Source organism: Canis aureus, chromosome 37 (assembly GCF_053574225.1).
Source record: "Canis aureus isolate CA01 chromosome 37, VMU_Caureus_v.1.0, whole genome shotgun sequence".
In the NCBI taxonomy this organism is placed as follows: Eukaryota; Metazoa; Chordata; class Mammalia; order Carnivora; family Canidae; genus Canis; species Canis aureus.
In genome coordinates this window covers 898,378-925,212 of record NC_135647.1, presented here as the reverse complement: position 1 = coordinate 925,212, position 26,835 = coordinate 898,378, and the positions used below count along the sequence as shown (strand labels likewise).

The following is a 26,835-nucleotide window of genomic DNA, read 5'->3' as shown; positions in this document are numbered from 1 at the left end:
TTTCTTTCTTTCTTTCTTTCTTTCTTTCTTTCTTTCTTTCTTTCTTTCTTTCTTTCTTTCTTTCTTCTTTCTTTCTCTCTCTCTCTCTTTCTTTCTTCTTTCTTTCTTTCTTTATTTCTTTCTTCTTTCTTTCTTCTTTCTTTCTCTCTCTTTCTTCTTTCTTTCTTTCTTTCTTTCTTTCTTTCTTTCTTTCTTTCCTTTCTTTCTTCTTTCTTTCTTTTTTTTTTAAAGATTTTATTTATTTATTCATGAGAGACACAGAGAGAGAGGCAGAGACATAGGCAGAGGGAGAAGCAGGGTCCCTGTGGGGAGCCCGATGTGGGATCTGGGGATCATGACCTGAGCTGAAGGCAGACGTTCAACCGCTGAGCCACCCAGGCATCCCTTTTAAAATTTTCATAATAAAAGCTTTGAATAAATGAAATCTAGGAGTGTTGTAGATATAAACATGAAAGGAAAAAAAATGCAGCTTGTAGAAGACAACAAGTAGTAACTTTATGACCTGGGGACTAAGAAAAATTTCTTCGATAAGACACAAGAAACATTGATTATAAAGGGAAACATTTTTAAATGACTAAAGAAAATTATGAAATTTTGCTCATCCAAATACATCATAGTGCAAGTGCCTTCAATAGTATACTTATCATATTTTGTTTAACATATCCAGCTATTGTGCAGAGAGGGATTTTTCAGGATCATGAATACGAAGATGTGTACACTGTGTAGCACCGCCTGAATGTTCCTTTACAGAGCTTATCAAAGTCTGTCCCCTTCTTGTGTATTTAATGAAATGAATATGTGCTGATTTATGGTATACCTAATGCATGAGGGGTAAGTACCAGGAGTGCAGGTTACTTGGTCTGATTTGTCTAGAAAGCAACTACCTTTATTTATTAGGGTCTTAGTAAGCATTTGTGGAATGAATAACTAGACCTCTAGATATCTTAGAACCGTAGATCATAAATTTGGTTGGAGGAACATAAGCAGTTTTAAAGATCTATTGAAAACTATGGACTCTTCTCCCTCTAAAAAAGTGACACTTTTCTAGAAGGAGGTAACACATTTAAAATATGTGTATACTGTTAATTTGGTGGGAGAAAAAAAACAAACCCGTTTTCCTTTTCCTTTCTTTTCAGGGAAGAGTGAGCATTCTCATTAAGTTGGAGCACAATTTAGCCAAGACAGAGTATCAAGGGAGGGGTTATGCCAGACTGAAGCCTTGGCTTGAGGTATTTGAACGTTCTACTGAGAAGTATGGACTTTATCCTATTGGCACCAAGAAAGTCCATGAAGCTTAATGACGATGTAGAGCAGAGTAACAGGATCAACCAGAAAAGCCTGCTTGTTCTTTCCCGAAGACCTGCAACACATTTCCATAAATTATCTGTGAATGTGATTCCACTTCTTGGATCTCTAGCAAAGACACGTTGGGGTACCTCAGAAACATTCTTTCCTGCTTGCTTTTAGCAGGCTGAGCTTTGGCTTGTCTAGGTCCCATGGAAGCCTTTGCATATGCAGAGATGAGAGTACAGAGGCTTTATTATAAACCGTTTTGCTTGTACAGGATCTTCAATCACAGAACTGCTCTGTCCACCATGCTTCAGTGCCGCAGCGCATATGAAAGCACGGAGTGTTATTTAAGTGCACTGACCTGAGTTCAGAAGGCTGATGTGTGTGCTGCTCCTTCAGTGGGTACATACATGGCCTCAGCAGTGGACTTACTCTAGGGTGGCAGGTTTTCATACTGTAGCCCAAACCAGGAGCCAGTGATGAGAGAGAAACTCTGCTTCTGTATTTGTTTCAAAGGCTCTGAATAAACTGGGAACTGGCAGAATAGTATTTGGCCAGAATGTCTACTCCTATCAGTTTCTGGGTGCAACTCATGTCCTTAGAGGAAAAGCTTTTCTGTTCCTGATATTTTAAACAAATCTAACATAGCTATAGACAGCAGTGAGTATTGAGGAATCAGGAGACCCTTGATATTATCATCATAGGGCATAGTGTCACTTTTCTAGAGGGAGAAGAGTCCATAGTTTTCAATAGATCTTTAAAACTGCTTATGTTCCTCCAACCAAATTTATGATCTACGGTTCTAAGATATCTAGAGGTCTAGTTATTCATTCCACAAATGTTTACTAAGACCCTAATAAATAAAGGTAGTTGCCTTCTAGACAAATCAGACCAAGTAACCTGCATTCCTGGTACTTACCCCTCATGCATTAGGTATACCATAAATCAGCACATATTCATTTCATTAAATACTCAAGAAGGTGACAGACTTTGATAAGCCTGTAAAGGAACCTTCAGACGGTGCCACACAGTGTAAGCGGGAGTGAACCGCATTAGAGGAGTCAGAGAAGGTCTCTTGGTTGAGGGTACACACAGGTGGGACACGAAGCAGAGGGAGATGCGGTTCAGAGGAAGGAGCAGGTGGAGATCCGGGGGAAGCTGTCCCGACTGTCAGCAGCGGGTGTGAATACTTGGCAAGCCAGAGTCCAGCCCGCTGGACAAACAAAACAGGCCAGTGTGGCAACAGGTAACGAGCTATGAAATAGCCTGGAAAGTACTGTGGGGTGCAGATTCCCCAGGGCCTTATAATCACGGTAATTCTGTATGTTCACTGAGCAGCGTTGTTAACTCCAAAGGGGGAACCACTGCGATAGACTTAACAGTTTATTTGCAGAAGTTTGCCCGGCCTCTGCACAGGTGAGGTCCTGGAGGGCACCAATCAGAGGCAAACAGATAATTTCTTCCTCCCTTCAATAGTTCATCCAGCCATTCTGCTACTGGGTCGCTTGGTTCTTGTTCCAGATGCCCCAAAGACATGGAGGCCCAAGACCAGAATAGGGAGACAGTTCATTGAGCAGGTAAGTCTACTGCCCGCTGAAGACAGACAGCCAGACAGTTGCTGCATCCTTTTAAGCCTGCCCTTTGTGTATGTAAATTTGATTTTGGTTGACATTTTTGATCAACAGCTGGCAGTTATAGCACATTTTGGCTTCTGTACATGCACCTAATCATGATGCATTCTGTTATGAATGTATGTATGAATATATGTATTTGTGTATGTACCGTGTATTTATGAGTTTCTAATAAGCTTTTGCTGTGAATTTAGGCTATGTTGCATCTCTTGTGCTCATGCTCAACTCTTGGACGTCCCCTTATGGGTTCGGAGCCAGCTCTGTGGCTGTGCCTTTCCTCCCCTGTTAGCTCTTGGGGGTGGCTCCCAGGTGTGGCTTCATCCCTTCTTGCTCTTGTCTAACTGCCCGACAATTCAGCAAATATATATTGGAAGCCAGCTTACCTCCTGACTCCCTTCCTTGGAATATGGTCTGATTTGTTAATTTACATATATTAAATTATATGTATTTATAGAATTTCTATATGCATTAATTTATATACTATTTTATAAATTTTTAAATTTTTAAACGTTTTATTTAAGTAATCTGCACATCCAACATGGGGCTCAAACTCAGGACTCCGAGGTCGAGAATCATAGGTACTTCTGACTGTGCCAGACAGATGCCCTTATTAATTTACATTTTAATTTGTTCTGTCTACAGGTAGAAGCATTTCAGATCTGATGTGATCAATGATAAACACATTTTTTGAATACTGTACACTAATCAGTTTAGTCCAAGATAGCATTATTATCTCTAATATCATCGAAACACTATCAGTTCACTGATTTTTATTTTTATTGTTTTCACTTTTGACTTTTAAAATCAATCTAAGTTTATATGAATTGCCCTTATGATATTGGTGCCTATTTTAGTCTATCCACCTAGGCAATGGAACTTTTAACACTTAATCTGTCATGTATCATACTAGCTATTTTTCCCAGCTATCAATGATCTGTGTATTTAACCAGCATAGGTTTTGTACCTCCCACGAAATAAAACCTAAGTCTGTAGGGCAGAGAGGGGCTAAGTGCAGAACATTCTGCCCAGACCTAGAGTTTAAGATGCTTGTGGTTGACTTTTGGTAACCCCGTGCTGGTGTACAGCATTCAGCACCCACTTGTTCATAAATAATCTATTTAAATATGTTGGCGGGCACCTGGCCTGCTCAGTGGGAAGATCATGCAGCTCTTGGTCTTGGGGTCGTGAGTCTTGGCCCCACATTGGGTGAGGAGGTTACTTAAAAACAAATAAGCAAGCATAAAATAAAATAAAACAAAATAAACCAAGATAAGATAAAAATATGTCATAAATGGCAGCAATGGCTCTCAGTAGACCTCGTTCTATAGATTTTAAAGTTCTTCTCCCCCACTTTGGAAAATCAGGTCCTTTGTGTATCCATCAGGACATCTGCTTCTTGTGATTACAGGCGGGGATTCCATGGCAATCTGCACACCACCTGTTGGAGGCCAGCATTTGCTGTGATTGGTTGTGCCCATTCTGCAGGGTTAAATATTCCAATGTCCCCTTTGATTACAGAACAAGTGCAGGTTAAGTTATGGTTTTAATTTTTATCTTGAGATCTATCTTGTCTGGCTTGCATCCACAAATTCACATACAAGTACATGGCTTTTATTAATCCCTGGTTTTAACTTTAAATTCTCTGTCTTGCATTTTTTTCTTCTTTTAAGTTTAAATATATATTTTTTCTTAACGGAGAAGACAGAAGCAAAGTAGAGGTTAAGTAACATTACCTTCTCGTTGTCAATGATTAACCTATCATTTCTCCCAAGTTCTGTATTTATCTCTTCCTTGTTCCCTTTCTGCTATAATTTAGCTTGAAAACACACACACAGAGTCTCACACACACTCACACACACTCACACATTCACACTCACAGTCACATACACACCCTCACTCTCACAGTCACACACTCACACTCTCACACTCATAGTCACACATTCACAGTCACATTCGCACACTCTCACACACACACACTCACAAGGAGTTAGTGGCAGGGCCAGTCACAGGTATCTGGGAGTTCCTGGATTCTCCTGGGTGTGGACACCAGTAGAAGACAAGGACAACAGAATTCGTGTTCCCTCCACAGCACGCTCAGCAGATGGCATGACAGATTTTCTCTTAACTCATCCTGATGACAGATTAATCATGCCTCAGAAGAGTCTTGGTTGAGCATGGTGCCCCCCCTTGTTGCCTGTTGTTCCAGGAATAGCTCTGGAAGGCCTTCTTATCAACCCAGTCCCTGAGGCTGAATTCACTGATCCTCCTTCACTCTCCTATTTTATTTCCATTTCTACACTCTCCACCCTTCACTGTCTACTGCTGCTCTCCCTCCCCATTGTGTACAGGGAAAAAAGTTTGGATTTGGGATTTAAACAGGACTAGCTTTGAGTTCTTTCTAGCTATGAAATTTTGAGCAAGTTATGTAATTTTTGTATATCTGTTTCTTCTTTGTAAAATAACATAAAATAATGACTTTTAAAATAAAGATGAAGAATCTATACCTGGAAATGTCTGGCATGAATAAGGACTTAGTGAATGCTCATGTAAGTCCCACTGTTTCTTTGTCTTCTTTCTTCCTTCCTTCACTGCTTATCTCTCTCATTTACCTTCTGACATGCTCTATTCCTTTTCTATCCATTAGTTTTAAGAAGTCCTCTACTCCAAGTGTCTCTAGTGTGTTACTTTTATTTTATTTTTAAAGATTTTATTTGCTTATTTGTCAGAGAGAGAGAGAGAGAGCAGGGGGAGGGACAGAGGGAGAGAGAGAAACAGACTCCCCGCTGAGCAGGGAGCCTGATGTGGGGCTAGATCCCAGGACCCTGAGATCATGACCTGAGTCAAAGGAAAATGCTTAACTGATTGAGCCATCCAGGTGCCCTCCAGCATGTTACTTTCAATTAAAACTTTTATAATGGAAAATCCCAAACATGCACACTCTACAGAGGAACATATGATTTGCCTCACACACCTATTACTACATCAGCTGTGAGCAGCACAAGTGGTGGCTAATTTCATTTTGTCTGCATCCACCTGTGCTTCTTTCCACTGCCCCCGACGCTCCACGTGCACATACACGCAGAATCATTTTGAAGCAAATTCTAAGCATTGTGCCACTTCCTCTGTAAAAATTTCTTGACTCTGTTGATCTGAACCAGAAAGCAAGTCCACCTTGTCCCTAGGTGTCCCTGGGACAACTGCGGGAAGTTTCTAGGTCAACTCCGGCTGTTTCCTACTGGCCTGGAATGCCCTTCATGAGGTGCCACAGGCCAATGGGCTGTAGAATGGGAGAGAAGAAGCCAAGCGTCTCAATCTCAAATCTGTTGTTCTGAATCTCATCTGATTGCTATGTGGATGGAGAGTTGTGAGGGCAGAGTTGTGGCTGCAGCTGTCTGGTCCCAGCCTTAAACTAGGACAGGCCATCTTTCCACTCTCCTGAGCATCTGGTTCTCTCATATACATTTGTGGGCTGGAAAATCTACATGACCTACATGACCCACATGACCTATATGACACAGTAGAACTCCAAGCTCATAGCATTCCTTGATTCTTACTCTTGTCTCCCAACCTTCTAGAGTAATAACTGGTCAAATCAGCTTCAGAGGCAATCAGAATCTCACAAAACCTGGGAAAATAAGCTGAGAATATCAGCCTTAGAAGGGACTTTTGTGATTTTCTGATTTATAAATGGGCAAACTGAGGCTGAGGGAGGTATTTTCCCAATGCCTTGCTGTCCTATTAAAGCTGTCAGTGATGGCTGCAGGGTGTGCTTGCTGATATAGCACGTTTGTTCTTTCCCTGGGAGCAGCAAGGGCCGGAGGCACAGACTAGAGATTTGCAGGTGGGAGCGCTCTGGTTTTGAATGGTGTGGGTTCCTCAGATTCCGGTGGTTGTGCATGGACATGGAGCTCTCTCCCACGCCTTCCCCCAGCCCATTAGGGCAGGAGTAACAGAAAGAACACTGCCTAGGGGAGCACACATCCTTCCTCTCACTGCCTCCCCAGCCTAACCCCAAGAAGCAGAGTTCTTCCAGCCTTCCTCCTCCCCAGGGGGCCAGGGAGGAAAGCTAGTGTCACTGACACAACCTCCAGAAAGTCTACGTTTCCTGGGCTAGCTGCCTCTGTGAGGCCCAGGGCCACAATCAGCCTCGACCTGGAGGGAGCCCCAGACCTCAGCATGTTTGAGGAAGGAAGTCAGAAGGTTAAGAAAACATGAGTATGACAAATGCAAAAGTGGTCTCTCTAGGACTTTCCTCCATTTCCAAACATGTTTTATGGGGAATGGAGCCGAGTGGAGAGACAAATGAATTTGAAATAAAAACCCAAGTTTATGGGGCCCCTGGGTGGTTCAGTGGCTGAGCATCTGCCTTTGGCTCAGGTCGAAATCCCGGAGTCCTGGGATCAAGTCCTACATCAGGCTTCCCAGGGAGTCTGCTTCTCCCTCTGCCTCTTTCTCTGTGTCTCTCATGAATAAATAAAATCTAAAAAAAGAAAAGAAAAAACTCAAATTTATGGTCTAGGTCTACACTCTTCTTAGACTTTGCCCAAGTCCCATCCCCTTTCTGAGCCTCACTTTTTCCATTGCAAATTTGAGCAAGGAACTCCTGTTCTCCCTCTGTCGGGGACTCAGGGGGAGGGCTATGTGGGGATCACTGATGTAAAGAATATTCGTGAACTCCAAATATTATATAAATATTATTTTAAAGTTGCAGATTTAGGAATAGGTCTTCTGCTTCTCACACTTGTACCCAGAAAATCCTGGCGGTCTGAATGGGTATCCCAGATACCCATTTCTCTGATCTAATTCAGAGAAAACACTCAGGGAAAACTGCCCCCAAGTAAATGGGGACACAAATCTCTAAGTCAGGTTTGGGTTGCAGAGGCTGGGTTTGAACGTGGGGTGAGGATGTGGACAGCATCGCAGCAAAAATTTCTTTTATGATCAAAGGAACCAAACTTCTGCTACTTTTAATTAAAACACAAGAAATTGTTATTGATTGAAATTGGCAGGAGTCTGAGGGCTTTCTTTGAGTCTTTAAATAAAAGATTCACTAGCTACATGACCCTGGGCAAGAAAGTTCTCCTCCTAAGAGTCCTAGTTCAAGGAAAACGTGGAGTCTGAATGGGAAAAAAGAGGCAGTGTTGAGACATAGTGATGCTTGCCAACTTATCTATTAGGATTATGGACTACTTGCAATTGTAGGATTTTTAAAGTCAGAAAATGACAAGAGTTTATGGCCAATTTAGATCCAGAGTGGTTTTCAGCCTTAAAGCTATTGCTCAGGTCACAAACATTTCCACTTGTTCGATAAAATTACATTCCCTGTCCTCTCAGTGAGCATAAATATAGATAATTTGGAGCAGGGGAGGTAGAATCCCAAAGTACTCAGAATAATTGACCTCCAAGATCAAGACTCTAAGTCCAGATTCGCCTGAGTGGCTTTGAGGTTGAGGGTCTGCCTTCGGCTCAGGGCATCATCCCAGGATCCAAGATGGATTCTCACCCCCCACAGGGCTCCCTGCAGGAAGCCTGCTTCTCCCTCTCCCTCTGCCTACATCTCTGTTTCTCTCATGAATAAATAAATCTTAAAAAAAAAAAGTCTAAGTCCAAATAAGTGTGTTTTACTCATTATGTGGAATTTAATAAACAAAGCAGAGGATCCTAGAGGAAGAGAGAAAAAAACTTTTTTAAAAAATATTTTATTTATTTATTCATGAGAGACACACAGAGAGAGAGAGAGAGAGAGAGAGAGGCAGAGACACAGGCAGAGGGAGAAGCAGGCCCCATGCAGGGAGCCCGACGTGGGACCGGATCCCAAGTCTCCGGGATCACGCCCTACAGTCAAGGCGGTGCTAAACCGCTGAGCCACCCGGACTGCCCATGAGCCACCGGGGCTGCCTGAGAGGAAAAATTAAAATAAGACGAAATCAGTAAGGTAGACAGACCATAAGAGACTCTTAATCATAGGAAACAAACTGAGGGTCGCTGGAGGGGAGGGGTGGGGGCTGGGGTCACTGGGGGATGGGCATGAAGGAGGGCATGTGATGGGATGAGCACTGGGTGTTACATGCAACTGATGAGTCACTGACCTCTACCTGTGAAACTAATAATACATTATGTTAATTGATTGAATTTAAATTTTAAAAAATGATTCTGAGCTGAATTTCCCCATTTCAAAAAGACAAAATCAACCCCAAAACTCCAAGGAGGTGTGTTTTAGGGAAGGGGTGCATTTCGTGTGTGTGAAGAGTCACAGGAGGGAGTCCTGAAGGAGGTAGAGAGCACCGTCAGGAGAGGTTTGGGTACACGTTGCAGAATCCGGGTGGGGGGCTCACCTAAACTGGTCGGCCTCGCTGTGTGGGTGGAGGTCTGGAGGCTCCAGTGGCTGCCGGAAGGGAGGAGTCTGGAAGGGAGAAGACAAGCAGGAGAGTTTCCACATTCCAGAAAGGAAGTGACAGGGATTTGAGGGGTGCTCCGGCGGATGGTGGAAGAGGAGGCAGCGGGTGCTGATGCCAGCAGGTGCACCCAGACAGGCAGCACCCCCGGGCCTCCTGTGGCCTCATCCTGGACAGAGGTCCTGTCTCCAGGGAGACGGAGACCACGGGACACAGACTTGGGGAGGTTTTAGGCCATTTGATGGGACCGCTGAGGCAGAGTTTGACACCAGTTTCTCTTCTACTCTAGGCGCCCTCATGTGATGAGCAGAGAGAGAAAATGGCAAAAAGAGCGAGGAATTACAGGGTGAGGAGCCGCGTGGGTGATCTCCCACCACGGGGGCCTCCTCGGTGTTCCTACTTGAGCGCTGGTTTCTTCCCCTGTTGAGGAAACGGGGCGTTTACCTTGGGGCCGGGTCCCCGCTTGGAGTTTCAGTGAATCTTTATTATCCTGGATCCGCCCTGTCAGTTTCATCTCCTTCTGCGAATTTCCCAAAGGCGACCCGGAGGCACAGAAGGTGACCTGCGAGTCACACGGCTCCGGGAGGCCAAGGGAACTGAGAGCATCGTCAAGTAACAATTAAAAGCGACACTCTTGGGGCCGGTACTTCAGTCTACACGGTTCTCTGAGCAGGGGGGGCGGGAAGCGGGCTGAGGGGGGTGGTCCGAGGTCCGGGTTTCAGATTAGCGGCCTCTGCGGGGAGCTGAGGATGCTCCTGCTGTCCCCACAGCTCAGAGGACCGAGCCCCAGCACCGGGGCTTCCAGCAGACGGGGGCAGCGCTCCGAGTGGTGGCCGAGGGGGGCTGGGGGGCTGCCGAGGGGGCAGGGCCTGGGAAGCCGCCCCGCCCCGTCCAGCTCAGGGACCGGGTCTCCAGCCTCTCAGCGGAGCTCAGGCGGCTGCTGTCCTCTCTGACTTGGGATACTAAGCTTCAGGAGCAGCCACCCCCACGGACATGCAGCCTTGTTTTAGCCATTTGACCTCGGAGGTCACCAGGGGTCACCAGCCCTCCAGGCCTTAGAGAGGTTTCCTGACACGAGTCCCCCCAACGGCCAGGAAAGTGCGAGTGGATGCGGGGACAGAAAACAATTTTTAAAAAATTAACTGAAGAGTCACCTGAGTGGTTCAGTCTATGAAGTGTCTGCCTTCGGCTCAGGTCATGATCTCCGGGTACTGGGATGGGGTCCCGCATGGGGCATGGGGCTCCCTGCTCAGCAGGGTGTCTGCTTCTCCCTCTCCTTCTATCTCTCCCCACCATTCATTTCTCTCTCTCAAATAAATAAAATATTTTTTTAAAAACTAGCATAAGAGGTGCCTCAGTGGCCCAGTTGGTCAAGCATCTGACTCCATCTCAGCTCAGGTCTCCATCTCACTGTGGTGAGCTCCAGCCCCACTTTAGGCTCCACATCCACTTTTAAAAAAATTAATGAGGGCAGCAGTTTAGCACCGCCTTCAGCCCAGGCCCTGATCCTACAGACCCAGGATCTAGTCCTACGTCCGGCTCCCTGCATGGAGCCTGCTTTTCCTCTGCTTGTGTCTGTCTGTCTGTCTCTCTCTCTCTCTGTGCGTCTCTCATGAATGAATAAAAAATCTTTAAAAAAATTAATGAACTAAGACAGTCTCTGCACAGCCTAATGATGATCAAGTGCCATAAATTTAGGAGTTTAATTAATCATTTGAATCTGACGTCCAAATGGGGGGTGGTGGTGAGTGATGTTTTAAGCTTCAAGAAGCTAATAATCTGATGAGGAAGGCACAGGTTTTTCAAGAATACAAACAATAGAGATATTAAACGTATTTTACTCATGGGGAGACCAGCGGGAGAATGGGGTTTGGGAGTCAAAGCCTGGGAATAATGGACAAAGCAAGAGAGGGGCCTTGTGCAGATCAATCAATAACAATGGGTTCCGGAGTGCCTGAGCTCAGCCCCCAGCACTTGAGGTCCAAAGGTGGATAGTGTTGTAGGCAGGAGGGAGGAAGACCTGGGTGAGATTCCCCTGGGGTGGGGTGGGGGTGGGGACAGACTATGTTCTGTAAGTGGGAAATCCAGCAATTCCTGGGCTCCAGGTCTGTGGCCCCCAGCAAGTACCCCCGTGAGCAGAGACTATTGAGCTGCTGGAATGCCCCTGAGCTGAGCGTCAAAGCATTTTTATTCTTAGAGGAATTTGTGTCTCCTTTCCTCATCCTTCTCAGGCCTGGGGCTTCAAGGGATTAAGAGCACTTTTAAAAGACCTGCATTCAGAACGGTAGATAATAACCGGAACATGGGCGGCCCTAGTGTTTCCCCTCCCTAGGCTGGTGTGTGGGGCCTCCTATACCAGATCTTCGACACTCAGGCCCGGGGTAACACCATGCCTTTTAACTTAGGCCAATCTGATAAATACAGAATGCATCTTTTCTTATTTATACCTCTTTGATTACTGCTGAGGAGGAACATTGTATCCCAGCACAAATGCCATTTGGTTTACTGTCTGGTGCCCATGTGTCTGTTGGGCTGGTTGTGTAATTACTGATTTGTAATCACTTGAAGGCAGTTGTGTAATGAATATAGTAATGTGCTTCTTTCACATATGTTGTGAATATCTTTTCCTCCTCAGGGCCATGTTCCTTCCATCTCTCTTGGAGAGGTCCTAAATGGTCCACAAATCATGATATTATGAATGGTATCTGGAATGTCAATGTCATTCCCTTGGTAGTGACTCTACTGAAAAGCTGGGGAGGCTTTGTCTGCATCTGGACACTACTATTCACTCGATTAAAACAAACAGTAATCTCCAAGACCATGGATGCTTGCCCTCACCTTTTCACAATTCTGCCAGAATTTATATGAGTCCCAGGTCCTCATCGCACTGGTGAGCACAGAATGCCCATGGGGGTGTGTGTGGGTGAGGATGTGGTTTAAATTCTACATCCCCACTCATGCCACAGAAATCCTTGCAATTGGTGTGCACAGCCTTGGCTACAGGATCAAAAGCTTGACAGGGTGTGTGTGAGATCCCAGCCTCAAAAACTACATCTACGGACTAGTCATGACTGCATGGTTAGGGGCCTCCTACGTTTTGCCTATTCTGCTAGTCAGCTTTGTGCAGACAAATGCCAAGCCTGAGAAGACAAAGGTGAGCAGCCTCCAGAGAGGGTGGGGCAGGGCCCCAAGGTGGAGTCACTGTTCTGTCCTGCTCCAGTCATTCTTGTAAGACTCTGACCTCTGCTTTCTTTCATATTGGGGTTTTCCATTAACCTTTCTTTTCTACTTGCCTCTTCTTCATTCCTATAAATGGATGCTCCTTGGGCTGAATATAGGTAGGGAAGAGTCTCCTTCCTGCAGTCCTTGCTCTCCTCCATCTCTAGTTAGGATTACCTGGATACTCTTCCAACACGTCAGTATCTGCATCAGAGCTGGGCGCCAGACAGGGGAAGCAGTGGGCACCATGGTGGGTGGCAAGGTTTGGAGGAGAGGGTGAGCCAGGTCATCTCTGATGCAGCTCAGTGGGACACCTACAACAAGAAGGAAAAAACCAATGTGGAAGGTTTTTTGCAGATGGATAAAATCGGAGAGTTAATCCGAAAAACATAAAACATAGGCAAAAATAATTGGAGGTCTAGGGGCGCCTGGGTGGCTCAGTTGATTAAGCATCTGCCTTTGGCTCAGGTCATGATCTCAGGGTCCTGAGACTGAGCCCAGTGGGGAGTCTGCTTCCCTCTGCCTCTCCCCACCTCCCGTGCACATGCACACATGTGTGTGTGTGAGCACACACTCTGATAGATAGATAGATAGATAGATAGATAGATAGATAGATAGATAGATAGAAATTGGAGATCTAAAACAAACAGATTTAGAATCAGGGGTTTTGGATTCTGGCATCAGTCTAGTCCTAGTTCATAATTCAGTTGCCTTATTGATGAAATGTGTGTATAACATAGGGAGGGGCAGCACTGGGAAGGAGAGCAATGATCTGGATGACTTGGAGGCAAGATGGAATCATGAAGTGAGAGGCAAGCAACCTTTCATCCGTGTAGTAGGGCAATCATTTTTGGTCTTGGACAAGTCCCTTTACCTTTGTTAGCTTCTGCTTTCTCATATACATTTGTAGACAACCGTATCTACCTTGTGGGTAGGTGAACAATAATTATGACACATATAATGTGCTCAGTAAAAGGCAGCTCTGGTAAGATCTTCCTACCACTCTGAAGTTGACCAGAGAACCTCCTGGGTGACTCTACTTTTGAGAATTGGTGTGGCTTTTCTGTGACTCAGTGCTGCCTAGTTGAGTATGAAGACCCTGGATCCTCAGCTATAGAATTTGCTTAATAAAAAACTGAGTCTGGAGGTATTAGAGACATATCATATGGACTTACATACATTTGAAGCAGCAATGAGTGTCAGGAGTAAGCTGGCCTGGAAAGGGCTTTCCAGTTCAGAGTCTCTCTAAATTCCCATACTCTGGTTACTTAACATGATTTTCAGTAATTTTCATTGCAGTACAAAGGAAAAAAAAAAGACAATTTCTTTAAAATGTTTAACTTAGCACCTGGCATTATGGAAGTTGAGATGGATATTTTCATACAGTATTCTCTCTATGCACATCTCAGTTTTGCTGGCATGTGTCTGTGTATGCACTCAGGGGAAAGTGCAAAAGCCTGCACAGAGAAGGCACCTTTCTGCCCCAGAGCAGGGACCGAGTACTAGAGTCCGGTGTGCTAGTCATGGAAGCAGTTGGCCTAGAAAGTTGGAGAAAGTCTGGTTTTGTTTGTGTTGCATCCGGACAGGTAGTGATTGGCTGAAATCCTTTCTAGTTCATTGGATTTCCAGGGAGTCTGATTTAATCCTAGTTTAAATCTAGACCTTCCTTATCAGATTATGTCCTTCTCCCCTTTCTCTGATCGGTTCCTCTTTCCTCATTCTCACCATGTAGTTTGGTGGCTTCCTTTTCACACTTCCTGTTTTGTACTCCCTGTGTTCCATGAGCAACCGGCAGCAGCTTTCCCAAGATAGGAAAAGGAGTCCTTCATGGACCCTATATAGATACAGTGGAGGAAGAATAAGGTGAGATCTGCCTTGCAGAGGAATTTAACCGAAGAACAGGCGACAAGAATGTCATGGACAACTAATTTCTGTTATGTGGAATTTATTTGTGTTACATGGAATTCTGCTCCAATATGTTCAAGAGATTTGGGGAGGAATAGAATAGATGGGGCCAGTGGTGAAGGCAAATATTAGATACCTAGAGCACAGTGGGGTGGGGAGCACTGGTTATGTGCAGCTGGGTGCTGCCAGATAGATTTTAGTAGCACTAGCAGGTGGATTTGGGCTCTCCACCTCCTCTGCTGGGAGCCACAGAAAGAGTTCCACAGTAGCGGCTTGTAGGACTATCATGCGAGAATGAGAGTGACAGGAGAGAGGACACTGTTTCAGGCAGGGCTAATATTAGATTCTGGAATGTTAAACTGGGAAGGCCCCTTGAGGACCTGTCAGGAATGTAGGTGAATGTCATTTTACCAGTGGGGGAACTGAATGTCAAGGATGAGAATTGCCCAGATTCACAAGGGAATCTGACTACAGAGCTGGCTTCTGATTCCCAGATCAGAATTCTTGCCACTATATAAGCAATCCCAAACCTTCCCTTCACTGGGAAAATCCAGACAGAATATCTCCAACCCAGAGCCAATGAATATCCTCATCCTCACAGAAGCACAAAAGGCAGTGGGCTTTTCTCTTCCGCCCCTGCTTCCTTCCAGAACTTCCCATCCCAGTTCATGAATCTCTGCTCTGTTCATCTTATCCCAGCACATTTCCTGGTGTCCTGCCTCTTCCAGGATAACAGGAGGGGAGACTTGACTGTTGCTTGAAAACCACTGGCTTCTAAATCACAAGACTTAACTTTCTATCCTGTCACACACACCTTAGATAACTCCTGTTTGTTTCCTGGTTTGTTTTCATTTAATGCAGGTATTACTTGGAGTGCTTTGAAAGCTTACACTGATGTTAGGAATTGTTGTTATTAATATCATCATTTTTTTAAATCTTCTAGATGGATTGCTATAAAGATGTGAAAGGAACCATCTATGAATATGAAGCCCTCACTCTCAATGGAAATGAACGCATTCAGTTCAAGCAGTATGCGGGCAAGCATGTTCTTTTTGTCAATGTGGCCACCTATTGTGGTCTGACAGCTCAGTATCCTGGTAAGAATTCATAGCCAGATCTCCTTGGGGCTGAATCTTCCAGCTCACTATATTCTATATCATAATTAGAATTACATTCTAATTACATATGAAAATAAATGCTCATGGTCAAGTGACTTGGTTCCCTGATGTCAGAAGCCACAATGGCCCACAGGCCAAATCTGGCTAGCCTGCTTTTGTAAACAAAGTTTTATCAGAACACAGCCATGCCCATGCATGCCCATTCATACTGATTTTACGCCTCCAGGCAGAGTTGAGTAAGTTGATGATAATGGTGACAGAGACCACCTGGCTCATAAAGTCTAAGGTATTTACTATCTAGACCTTTATAGAAAAAGTTTGCTGATTCCCTCCCCATGTCCTGCTTCTGCTTTGCTCCTGAGAATTTCCAGGAGAATCAATAGATCTCTGAGGACTAGGAGCCTCTCCACCGATTCTAGAACTCTCCTCTGTGAATACAAGAGACAGAAACAATGTTTTTGAAACTTTTCTAGGGTTTTACAGGTAACTGACAAAGACAGAGAGAGGGGGATGGGGTTTTATACCTGGAGCTGCGTTTGGCTGGAGAGTTGGTAGAGCAGGTGGTGATGGGGGAATCTTCCTGCTCCAACTGAAGGCCTCCTAGATGGAGATTCCGCCTCTCTGTATGTTACTCAAGGAGAGATTTTATCTTTCTCATATCTCAGACCATGTGGTTTAGAAAGCAATGGATAATGAGTAGGATGGAGTGTGCTTAGGTGGCTTGGTTGGTTAAGTATCTAACTCTTATGCTCAGGGTTCTGAGTTCAAGCCCTGTGATGAGCTGCATGCTGGGAGTGGAGCCTACTTAAAAAAAATAATAATAATAGTGAATAGGATGAATGTTGCCAGAAACAGAGGGACTTATATTTAAACTAATAATAACTTCATTTTTTGTTGTTTTTGATTATGTTGTAAACAGGTAATATATTCACAAGGCTCACAAATTATGTGAATCAAAAAGTTTAGAGTGAGAAGCCTTTCCACCTCCTCCCACCTCCCTTCAGAGGAGAATACATAGGTAGAGGTTTTTTTCTGCTTCTCTCCCACCCAGTTATAAGATAATATAAATACTACATCCCATTTTGCTCTTTGTCTTAATTAATAAAGTACTTTAGAGTTCAGACTATCTCCTCATTCTTTTTTAAGGCTGAATAACATTGTGTTGGACCATAATTCATCTTACCAGCTTACACTGACTTTAAAAATCAATTTAGTCAGTTCCCATTTTGTACATAACAGACAAGGACACTAAGCAATAGTTAGTTGCTCAAGGACTGGAAGACAGGATTCCTAATTTATTGTCTCCTTCCTAGAGGAAGTGATCATGTACGGTGACTGAGGACAGAGGGGAAGGATGTGGGGAGAAATACTGAGGAACTATATGGAATCAGGAAGGCAATCTCTAGTTTGTTTTTTTTTTTAATTTTTATTTATTTATGATAGGCACAGAGAGAGAGAGAGAGAGAGGCAGAGACACAGGCAGAGGGAAAAGCAGGCTCCGTGCAGGGAGCCCGACGTGGGATTCGATCCCGGATCTCCAGGATCGCGCCCTGGGCCAAAGGCAGGCGCCAAACCGCTGCGCCACCCAGGGATCCCCAATCTCTAGTTTTTAAAAAAAGAAAGAAAAAAGAAGGAAGGAAGGAAGGAAGGAAGGAAGGAAGGAAGGAAGGAAGGAAGGAAGGAAGGAAGGAAAAGGAAAAGAACAGGACTAAGAGGTGGTACCAGTTGACCAGTTGGCTGTGCAGAATCTAAGTGGTACTGGCTGGTGTTTGTCAGGGGACTGAAGCCATGTAGCCCAGAAAGCGTTAACAGAGAAGTTGATTATAAAAAGCTGAGCAATCAAATTGGAAAACAGTGGAAGAAGGCAGGAGCAAACTTGTGTTTTGCTATGTCAGTGAGGACCATGGGGTAGAATGTCTTTTCAACATCCTGAGGATTGTTCCAGGAAGCTGGACCTAGAATTTCTCTGTTTCTCCTTGCCTCTGTCAGGCTTATCCCTGCTCCACCCAGAGCACCCAGTCTGTACAGAGGAGAAAAACCCATTCTCCTCATCTGTGTCCTTTCCTTTAAAAAAGACAGATTCAGTTTAGCAAGTAACCAACCAGGGAAGGCAAGCTTGTGTGTGTGTGTGTGTGTGTGTGTGTGCGCGCGTGTGTGCATGTGTGTGTGTATATAACAAAAGATGTAATATAAAATTTACAATTTTAACCAGTTCTAAGTGTACTCCTTAGTAGTGTTAAGTATATTCACATTCTTATGAGACAAATCTCCAGAACTTTCTCATCTTGTCAAAATGAAACTGTACCCATCAATAACCCTCCATACACTTGCAGTTATACATTTTACAATCTACAATAACCCTGTGAAGTTTTGAATATTAAAGACTGGGGCTCATCTCAGAAGAAGGGAATCAGAATTCTCTGGGATGGGAACTGATCTTCCCTATTTATCAGAAAGGGCTCTCAGTTGATTCTGATGTGCCAGAGATTTGGGAACTATTACCCTATAACAAAAGGCTCTGGAATGCATGTCTGGAGCTCCAGCATCTAACTGCAGCCCTGCCACTGAGAGTCTTTCCAATCTAGAGATTTTTCCTCCCCTAGGGCTCTGTTGCCCTGAAAATGGGTCAATCCCACAGATCTTTCTCTACACAAGGTCTCCTTATTGTCCCTTATCTACCCACAGAACTGAATTCACTTCAGGAGGAGCTGAAGCCCTTGGGCCTGGTTGTATTGGGCTTTCCCTGCAACCAATTTGGGAAGCAGGAGCCAGGAGAGAACTCAGAGATCCTTCCGGGGCTGAAGTAAGTGCCTACTAGGAACCCCACAGGAAGCCTACCTTTTTTCAGACTGCAGAGCCACTTTTGTGCTGAGGACTCCCTGAGTGGGTGGCAGATTAGGGGCACCTGCAAGCTGACATCAGTTTTGTCCTAGCCTGATGTGAGTCTGGCAGTGTCCAGGGACTCTTGTCCTCTCTGAGATGAGATGTTGCTGGACCGCAAAGGAGCAGGAACACAGAGGAAGCCGGAACAGAGGCTGTACACAGAACACAGGGTCAGGTTGCAGTAAAGAGAAGAATTTTGTGAATCAGGGAGCCCACAGTCTAGAAATGGCCTGTATTTTCCCTTTTCAGCTCTGTTTTCCATCTCTGCCCTTCCTCCTGCTTTTCCCATGAACCCCAGACCTGGTGCCCCACTGTAGCCTCCTCTCCTACATTCTGGAGCTTCCTGGGAATGCTGTGGTTCATTTTAGGTATGTCCGTCCAGGCAGAGGCTATGTCCCTAACTTCCAGCTCTTTGAGAAAGGGGATGTGAATGGTGAAAAAGAACAGAAAGTCTTCACCTTCTTGAAGGTGAGTGAATCACTGACCCAAACCTCTTCTTCCCAAGCATTCCTATCGTAGAGTTATTGTCCTGGAAATGGACCCAAGGGTCATGCCTGGAAGTGGCATTGGACTCTTGGCTAGAGGTCTACACATTAGTGTAGGGACCTGGGTTTAATTTGTTAGTATTTATGAGATTCTGGCTTTTGTGATGGAGAGGGCTGTGTAGAGTGGCTGTGTTTCCAAGGACCACCCTCTTTTGCTCATTAACCTTCATTCATCAAGGTACATTTTCTGAATATGAGGCAGTTAGCTAAATAATACTGATATAAAGAAGAATAAGACACAGTCCCTCGTCCTTGATGGTTCCTATTGGAGAGAGGAGCATAGAAATAAATAGGCTAATACCACATAGTAAGTGCCTTTTATGAAACACTGACTTCCAGATATAGAGAACTGGAGGCTACAGGGTCCCTAACCACCAGCGTTAATTGTTCCTAAATGCTAGACAGTGGGCCAGCACCTAGCTCAGAGATTTTTATATACCTTCAGCAAATTGAAGAAAATAGTACAATGTCAGAGGGTTTCATAAACTCAACTGACTTATAAGGGCTTCCCTCTATTCTAAGATTAGGACCTATTTGTAATTTATTCTTACAATAATCTTTTTTAAATTAAATGATGCTTCTCAAAAGTTTTGTTAATTTGACAAAACAAAATGTTGGAACTACACGTTGATCCCAAAGATATTTTTGGAATGCTACTGGCCCGGGAGCCCTAAGACCTGGGGAACCCCATTCTAATCTAAATTGTTGACTTTGCACAAAAGGAAACCAACAGCCAACAGAAGTGACATATCTTACCCATAACAGCATTGCTTTGTGATCACCGGGGGCACAGGGGCACAGGAAGAGGGAACAGGATTTTACTGTTATATCTACAACTGTCTTGATCATTGATGTGGTGGCAATCCAAAGGATTTGTTAAGAATCACAAGAAATTAGAATATATAGGCATGGGAGGGAGCAGTTCCCCTGTGGGTGACAGTAGCAGAAATGACGCTGTTTGTTGCATTTCTGCTCCAGCTCTCCTGCCCTCACCCCTCAGAGGTTCTAGGCTCCTTCAGACACATCTCCTGGGATCCTGTAAAGGTCCACGATATCCGCTGGAACTTTGAGAAGTTCCTGGTGGGGTCTGATGGGGTCCCTGTCCTGCGCTGGTTCCACCGGACTCCCATCAGCACTGTCAAGGAAGACATCCTGGTCTACCTGAAACAGCTCAAAATGAAATAGGAAGGCAGGAGCAACCCTGCTTCTCATCAGAAGACGTGTTTTAAAAAAATTCCAGATTTCACCACATTCTTCTAAATGGCCTGCCCTTGACCAAAGCATGCTGTACCGCCAGAGTTCCCACTCTCTACCAAGCAGATTTATATTCAGAAGACTACTGCTATTTCTCCTTGCAAGAATCCGTATGTGGAAGAAGAACAAAAGAATGGAACCTCTAAATCCTTAGACCTCTAATATAAATAAATTTAATCGGTCCTGTCCATCAAAAGAAAATCAGCGTTCCATGAGGATGGTTCAGTCTGCCACAACATCCTGAAAAAGAACGTTCCAGACAGAATGTTCCCCCTTCTCTTTCCACTCTAAAAGTGTAGAAATAACAGTGGGATGGTAGCCATACAGCCGAGTTTCCACCTTATAACACCTGCCCTCCACCGTGACAAACACGTATTGTCAGTTTCCAAGTCTTTTGAGACCAGTGTTCATCCATGAAACTTACCCTCCCATACACACAGTGACCTGTCATTCTGGCTTATGAGCTCTAAGGTGGAGTGAGAGCAGGAGACTGCCTTGCAAGAATAGAAGGACATCTCCATGGTAGTGGGACCCGGAGCCTCTCTATCATTTAGATCCTACAGAAACTTCCCTGCTGTCTGACTTGTAGTGCACTCAGGTCATGACACCTGGACAATGCATCCTTTGAAGGATGGGCTTTCTCTTGTCCATCCTAGATTCTTCAGCTTCAGAACCAGCTCTGCATTGTCTCCAATAAAATGTTTTCTACAGCATCTGGCATCACTGTGGTAGTTTTTATACCCTATCTTGTGCTCAAACTTGTCTCATCTCTCTCTTCTTTCTCACTGTGACTACCACAGATGATGTGTTTCCCAAATCACCTGAACCCCTTGGATAGAAGAAATTATCCTTCTATTATTATCTGTCCAAGGACAGATCCTTGGAATGCTGTCACCTGGCAGCTCTCAATTGTCACCCCTTATTGGGAATTATCTCAGGTTCAGGTCATGTCCCCTTTCCAGGGGCAGCATGTATCCAATTACTGCTCCATGAGGGGCATAAGAAGCAAGACTTGACTTCTCAACTTAGGGCAGCTCTGGAGGGCCCATCCCAGCTGCAGAGATGCCCAAGGGTCTGATGCCTTTCTGTTGATCCTGACCTAGTGCTCTATAGTAAGCTTTGCATGCACGTCTCCATCTTTGAGACTTTATAGGTAACCTAACCTGCAGTGGTTGGCACCAGAAAGGATGTGAGAAAGAAGATGCTAAGATGATAGTTTTGAAACTGAACTATCCACCATCTGCTCAGCAGTGCTGGGATGGGTGGAGCACAAACAGCCATTGCACAGAGTAGCAGTGCAATTTTTATTTTTTTATTTTTTTAAGGGGGGTTGCTGAGGAAGAGAGAGAGACAGCGAGATCTTAAGCAGACTCTACACCCAGTGCAGAGCCTGACATGTGGTTCAATCTCACAATCCTGAGATCATGAGCTTAGCCAAAACCTAGAGTCTTACACTTTATTGATTTAGCCACCCATGCACCCCATAGCAATTTTTAAAACTTTCACCAAACCTGAATGAGGTGGTACACTGGTGAAAGGATATGGTATCAGGTGCTTGAGAAATGTGAGATAGGTGGTACTTTTAAGGTGATATAATTTTAAGGCAATTTTAAGATTGTTATTAGAAGAAATTGGTGCTTTGGAGAGAGATTATTAAAGGCTGAGTATTATATCTGACCAAATAAAGGCTAACTGTAGAAGCCAAAGTGCCTCCATAAGAGGAGATGAAGAACCTCTCATATCCTGCAACTCGAGAGCACAAAAAACTAAGTTTCAGGTCCAAGACTTAATTGTAGGGACAGTAGAGCTCCAAAGATGGTTAAATTCTCAAACTAATTACCTTCTATGCCCAGGTCATGGCCTTGATTGGAAAAGAATAGAATCTTGAGACACTGGATGGAGACATCTGGTTGGATGCTTTAGAACATCTAAATCCCCAGATTTTCCAAGACTCCCAGTTCTCCTTATTAAGGATAAGCACATCCTTCTTTTTTTTTTTTAATTTTTTATTTATTTATGATAGTCACACAGAGAGAGAGAGAGAGAGAGAGAGAGGCAGAGACACAGGCAGAGGGAGAAGCAGGCCCCATGCAGGGAGCCCGACGTGGGATTCGATCCTGGGTCTCCAGGATCGCGCCCTGGGCCGAAGGCAGGCGCCAAACCGCTGCGCCACCCAGGGATCCCAAGCACATCCTTCTTGCTTGATGACAATGCAGAGGCTTTTGTTCTGCCAAACATTATGTGCTCTGCCATCTACTCAACATCTGTCCCATAAAGAACTAGATTCTGAGAGTTCTGGATCAAGGGGCATGGGACACGAAATTAGCTAAAGGAGAGTTCATTGATCTTGGGGCATTTTTCCAAAGTGCAGAAACTTTACACATTGGCAAGAACCCAACACACTGTTTGGATTCTCCTGCTTGTAAAAAAAAAAAAAAAAAATGGTTCTCAGTAAATGCAGTAGAAACGCCAGGACTATTGTGCCTAATGACAGAAAGGAGGGATCAAAAGCTGAAAGAAGCGGCCAGCCTAGAGTGGATTTACTGTGTAATGCTAGAAACCTGCTGATGACAATGTGTTGCATGGATTTGAAAAAATAAAAAAGAATGTGCAGGATCACTGAGAAGTTCTGTGGTGAGTGTCCTCTAAAGGCCTGGACTGATAAGAAATTCTGCTATAGAAGTAACCTCACTGTTAGCAATGCAGATTATAGAATCCTGAAGGCCAGAGATGGAAACATTCATTCATTAGTGTGTGTGTGTGTGTGTGTGTGTGTGCATGTGTGATTATGTGTGTGTGTGAACTCTGTAGAGTGTTGGAGATGGATTCAAAGAGCACACCATCCCTAGAAGCAAGGTAGATGAACATCCAACAAAGGTAATCATTGTCTATACAATCAGAAGAAAGCAAGAATAGAGAACCAGGAAGCTGAGGCAGCAGCCCCAGTTAAAAATAAAATCACCACACCTTGCTTGGCTTCTAATCTTGAACCAGTTTTCAGACCCAGAATCATGGACTAAAGAAGAAGCCGGGTCCTGAGAAGGTAGGATCCTGTGATACCACCACAAATACATAGAAAGTAATTTCCCAGTCTTTTCCTAAAGGAACTTCTAGCCATTCACTCAGTAACCATAAAATCAAGAAAGAGAAATACCCTTACATTTCAAGGACTGTTGGACATAAGATCCAGGTTGACATTGATACTGGAAGGCCTAAAGTGTCATCATGGCCTCTGATTAGGAGGCTTTGAGGACTAAGCAGCAGATGCAGCCCCTGCCCAAGTCTGGTTCACAGTGCATCCATTAAGGCCATGGATCCATCTGACAGAAATTTCTCTTGTCTCCAAATGTCCAGTTAGAATGATGTATGTGGTAATTGGCAAACCGCTGCATTGACATCTTGGCATGTGGTGTAAGAACTGTCACAGTAGAATAGGCCAAGTGGAAGGCCTGAAGTTGACTCCCAAGTTCATGGCCTGGGCAGTACATGAAGCCATCTTCCCAAGGAGACAGACAGATAGACAAAAAGGATACATGATTGGGATCCCTATGGTCTCTCTAGTCTGTTGGAGTCTGTGGGTCTCTCCACAAACTAAACCAAAGAATAGCCCTAATTGAAAGTGCTGTACCTGATGTGGTATATTTATTAGAAAAGATTAATTTACATCCTTTGATTCTTTAAAGAAATAAGTGGAAAATAAGATTAAGTATAACCTTTTGTGGCATCATTAGTTTAAAAAAAGTCATCTGCACACCATCATGAAATCTTAGCCTTGACTCATCGTATGTTTTATACACCCTGCCACTACCACCTTAGCCCCAAACCTGGCTCAGAAAACATTTACGTTCGCTAAGAAAGTGTTAAAGATGCTGGGCACAGTGTCCTGTCAGAGACTGACTTCTCAGCTAGGAAGTCCGTAGTCCTGTTCAGAAGATAATGTTTATGGTTTTGGGGTCATGGACAAGAGAGGACCAATGGGTTGTTCAGACCATCGGCTCTTCCCCAGGACCAAGTCCTGAGCTAGCTCTTTATATTAGGCTGGGATATTCCCAGGAAGAGAAGCCATGGAATCAGAAAGATAGCCTCTGCTCTAGAACATTGGTCCTGCAAGTCTAAAATGTACCAAATGTCTTTATCAGAACACAGGTCAGGGATCCCTGGATGGCGCAGCGGTTTGGCGCCTGCCTTTGGCCCAGGGCGCGATCCTGGAGACCCGGGATCGAATCCCACGTCGGGCTCCCAGTGCATGGAGCCTGCTTCTCCCTCTGCCTGTGTCTCTGCCTCTCTCTCTCTCTCTGTGACTATCACAAATAAATAAAAATGTAAAAAAAAAAAAAAATTAAAAAAAAAAAAAAAAAAGAACACAGGTCAAAGACATCCAGTTAAATTGTTATAGGTCGGTGGACGGATTGAACATTGTCTCTTACAAATATATAAAAATGTGGAATAATGAGTCATTATATCAGTCCTTAGAACAGGTCCAACCCAACAGCAAGGGCTTTATCAGTGTTTCCTTTAGCTTGACCATTATGGAAAATAGTTTATGTTATAGTGTTAAATAAAAATAAAATAATACAGAGGGTCAAGAGCCACCCCTGCCACCACCAACATGGAGACTTTGTACCGAGTCCCCTTGCTAGTGCTTGAATGCCCCAACCTGAAGCTGAAGAAGCCACCCTGGGTGCGTGTACTGTGGGCCGTGACTGTATGCTCTGCTGGTGGTGTCTTACTTCCTCATCACTAGCATAACAATTGATGTGTTACTGTTGAACCTCCTGGTGTTGGCTCTCTGCCTGATGAACATGGGCCTCAGAAACCAGTAACTTTCTTGGCCTACAAAGTAAATGGACAATGAATTTTGGAAGGACTCACATCCATCTTCCTGTTTACAATGGGAGGCTTAGGGCTCATGATCCTGGATCATGGAGTGCACCAAACATTCCAAAACTCAATAGATTTCTTCTTATATTCACTGGATTTTTCTGTGTCCTATTGAGTTTTGTCATGGCGAGAGTGTTCAGGAGGATGGACCTGCCCGGCATCTGATGCGTTAGAATGCCTTTAGAGAAGAACTCAGTGGATATTGAATTTGTCCCTGTCAATGAAGTTTTAAAGGCTGTACCAACCCTCTGATGTGAAGTATGGAAAAGAATGAAAAGCAGCAGAAAAGTGAACACTTCATTTAGTGAAAACATACAAAGGCATTAAAGCTTGAACTAGAATGTCCGCTTGGTATCAAAGAGACAAGCTTATCACAATATTTTTTTCCTGCTGGCCTATAACGATGTACCAATGATGTTAGGTGGCATTTACTTCCTAGTTTTTATTTCTTAAAGAAAATGTACTCCAGTGGTGCAGTGGGTAAAGTCATGACTCGGTTTGGTGCAGGTCATGATCTGCAGGAACTGGGACTGAGCCCAGTGTGTGGCTCTGCACTGCCCGGGGAGCTGGCTGCTCTTCTCTGCCTGTGACCCCACCACCCTATGTCTCACAAATAAAAAAAAAAAATTTAAGGGAAGACTTGAAGAAAGTTGGAGGCACACCAATGAAAAATTAAAACCTGGAAAAAAAAAAAGAAAAGAAAATATACTCCATTTCTACAACTGTAATATTGAATAAGGTGATTACTTTGTACAGCTCCCTGAACAATCTTTGGAGATGACATTTCTGACTTTAAAAAAAATTAATATAAAAGAAGCTAGATTCCATAAACTGAGAACTCTGGACAGATGATCAGCTGTACCTATGGCCCTTTGCCTTTAAACAGAATATGTGACAATATGTATCAGAATATGTGACAATATGTATCAGAATATGTGACAATATGTATCTGAGACTGTTGCCTGCACAATGAGATGTATTAGAGGAGCAGAAATTTAAAATGTTTCTAACTTAAAAATAGTATATAAATGCATATGTGTTACATATATATGTGTGTGTGTGTGGCTGTGTGTGTAGTGACAGTCACGGCCACTCCGAAACACTCCAACGAAAATCTCCCTAGAACAAAGTCTGGCATACACCAGGGAACAGCGGATTTGGGTATGAGACTTTAGAAAATTGTCAAGCAATTATCCTGTTGTTTCCTGCATTTCCTTAGCCCGCGCTGCCGCCGTGTGTCTGAAAAACGCTGCTTTCCTGGAAGGAACTCGTAGCTCTCTAGAGGCTTCGGGGTCCTTGGGAGGCAGCGAGCGGCAACGCGGGCTGCACCTGCGCGGAGAGGCCGAGGGGAGCCCCGCCGCCCCCGCCGCCCCCGCCGCCCCCGCCGCCCCGGCCCCGCTCCGGGGTCCGGCTCCCGGGAGTTCGCGCTCCGGGCGCTGAAGGTGAGTCCAGGGTCCCCGAGCGCGCTCCGCCGGGCCGCTCCAGTGGCGCAACCGGTTAGCGCGCGGTACTTATACGACGGTAGCTGTGGGCGATGCCGAGGTTGTGAGTTCGAACCTCACCTGGAGCACTTTTGCCACCCTTGCGGCACGACCCGCCCGGCTCTAGAGCCGAGACACAGAGACTCAGGCCCGGCCTAAGGTATCCGCAAAACTTACTGAGAGATACTGCTGTGCCTGAGTTTAACTCCTTGAAATGCGGACAGTCTTGCTGT

General features: G+C 44.5%; 1 protein-coding gene, 1 non-coding gene and 1 pseudogene across 2 annotated transcripts; all 3 read left to right on the top strand.

The window, feature by feature from the left end:
• The first annotated feature begins 12,269 nt into the window (after positions 1–12,269).
• GPX5 (glutathione peroxidase 5) lies at positions 12,270–20,953 on the top strand. The gene is made up of 5 exons (XM_077885949.1): positions 12,270–12,470; positions 15,384–15,537; positions 18,244–18,361; positions 18,810–18,909; positions 19,965–20,953. Exons 1-5 carry the CDS (start codon positions 12,384–12,386, stop codon positions 20,169–20,171), a joined length of 666 nt encoding a protein of 221 aa, XP_077742075.1. The 5' UTR covers positions 12,270–12,383; the 3' UTR covers positions 20,172–20,953.
• Positions 20,954–24,613: 3,660 nt separating this feature from the next.
• Positions 24,614–25,286, top strand: LOC144306447 (oligosaccharyltransferase complex subunit OSTC pseudogene; annotated as a pseudogene).
• Positions 25,287–26,599: 1,313 nt separating this feature from the next.
• On the top strand, positions 26,600–26,691 carry TRNAI-UAU (transfer RNA isoleucine (anticodon UAU)). The gene is given in 2 exon segments: positions 26,600–26,637; positions 26,656–26,691. It is a non-coding gene; the product is annotated as a tRNA-Ile (tRNA).
• The last annotated feature ends 144 nt before the right edge of the window (positions 26,692–26,835 follow it).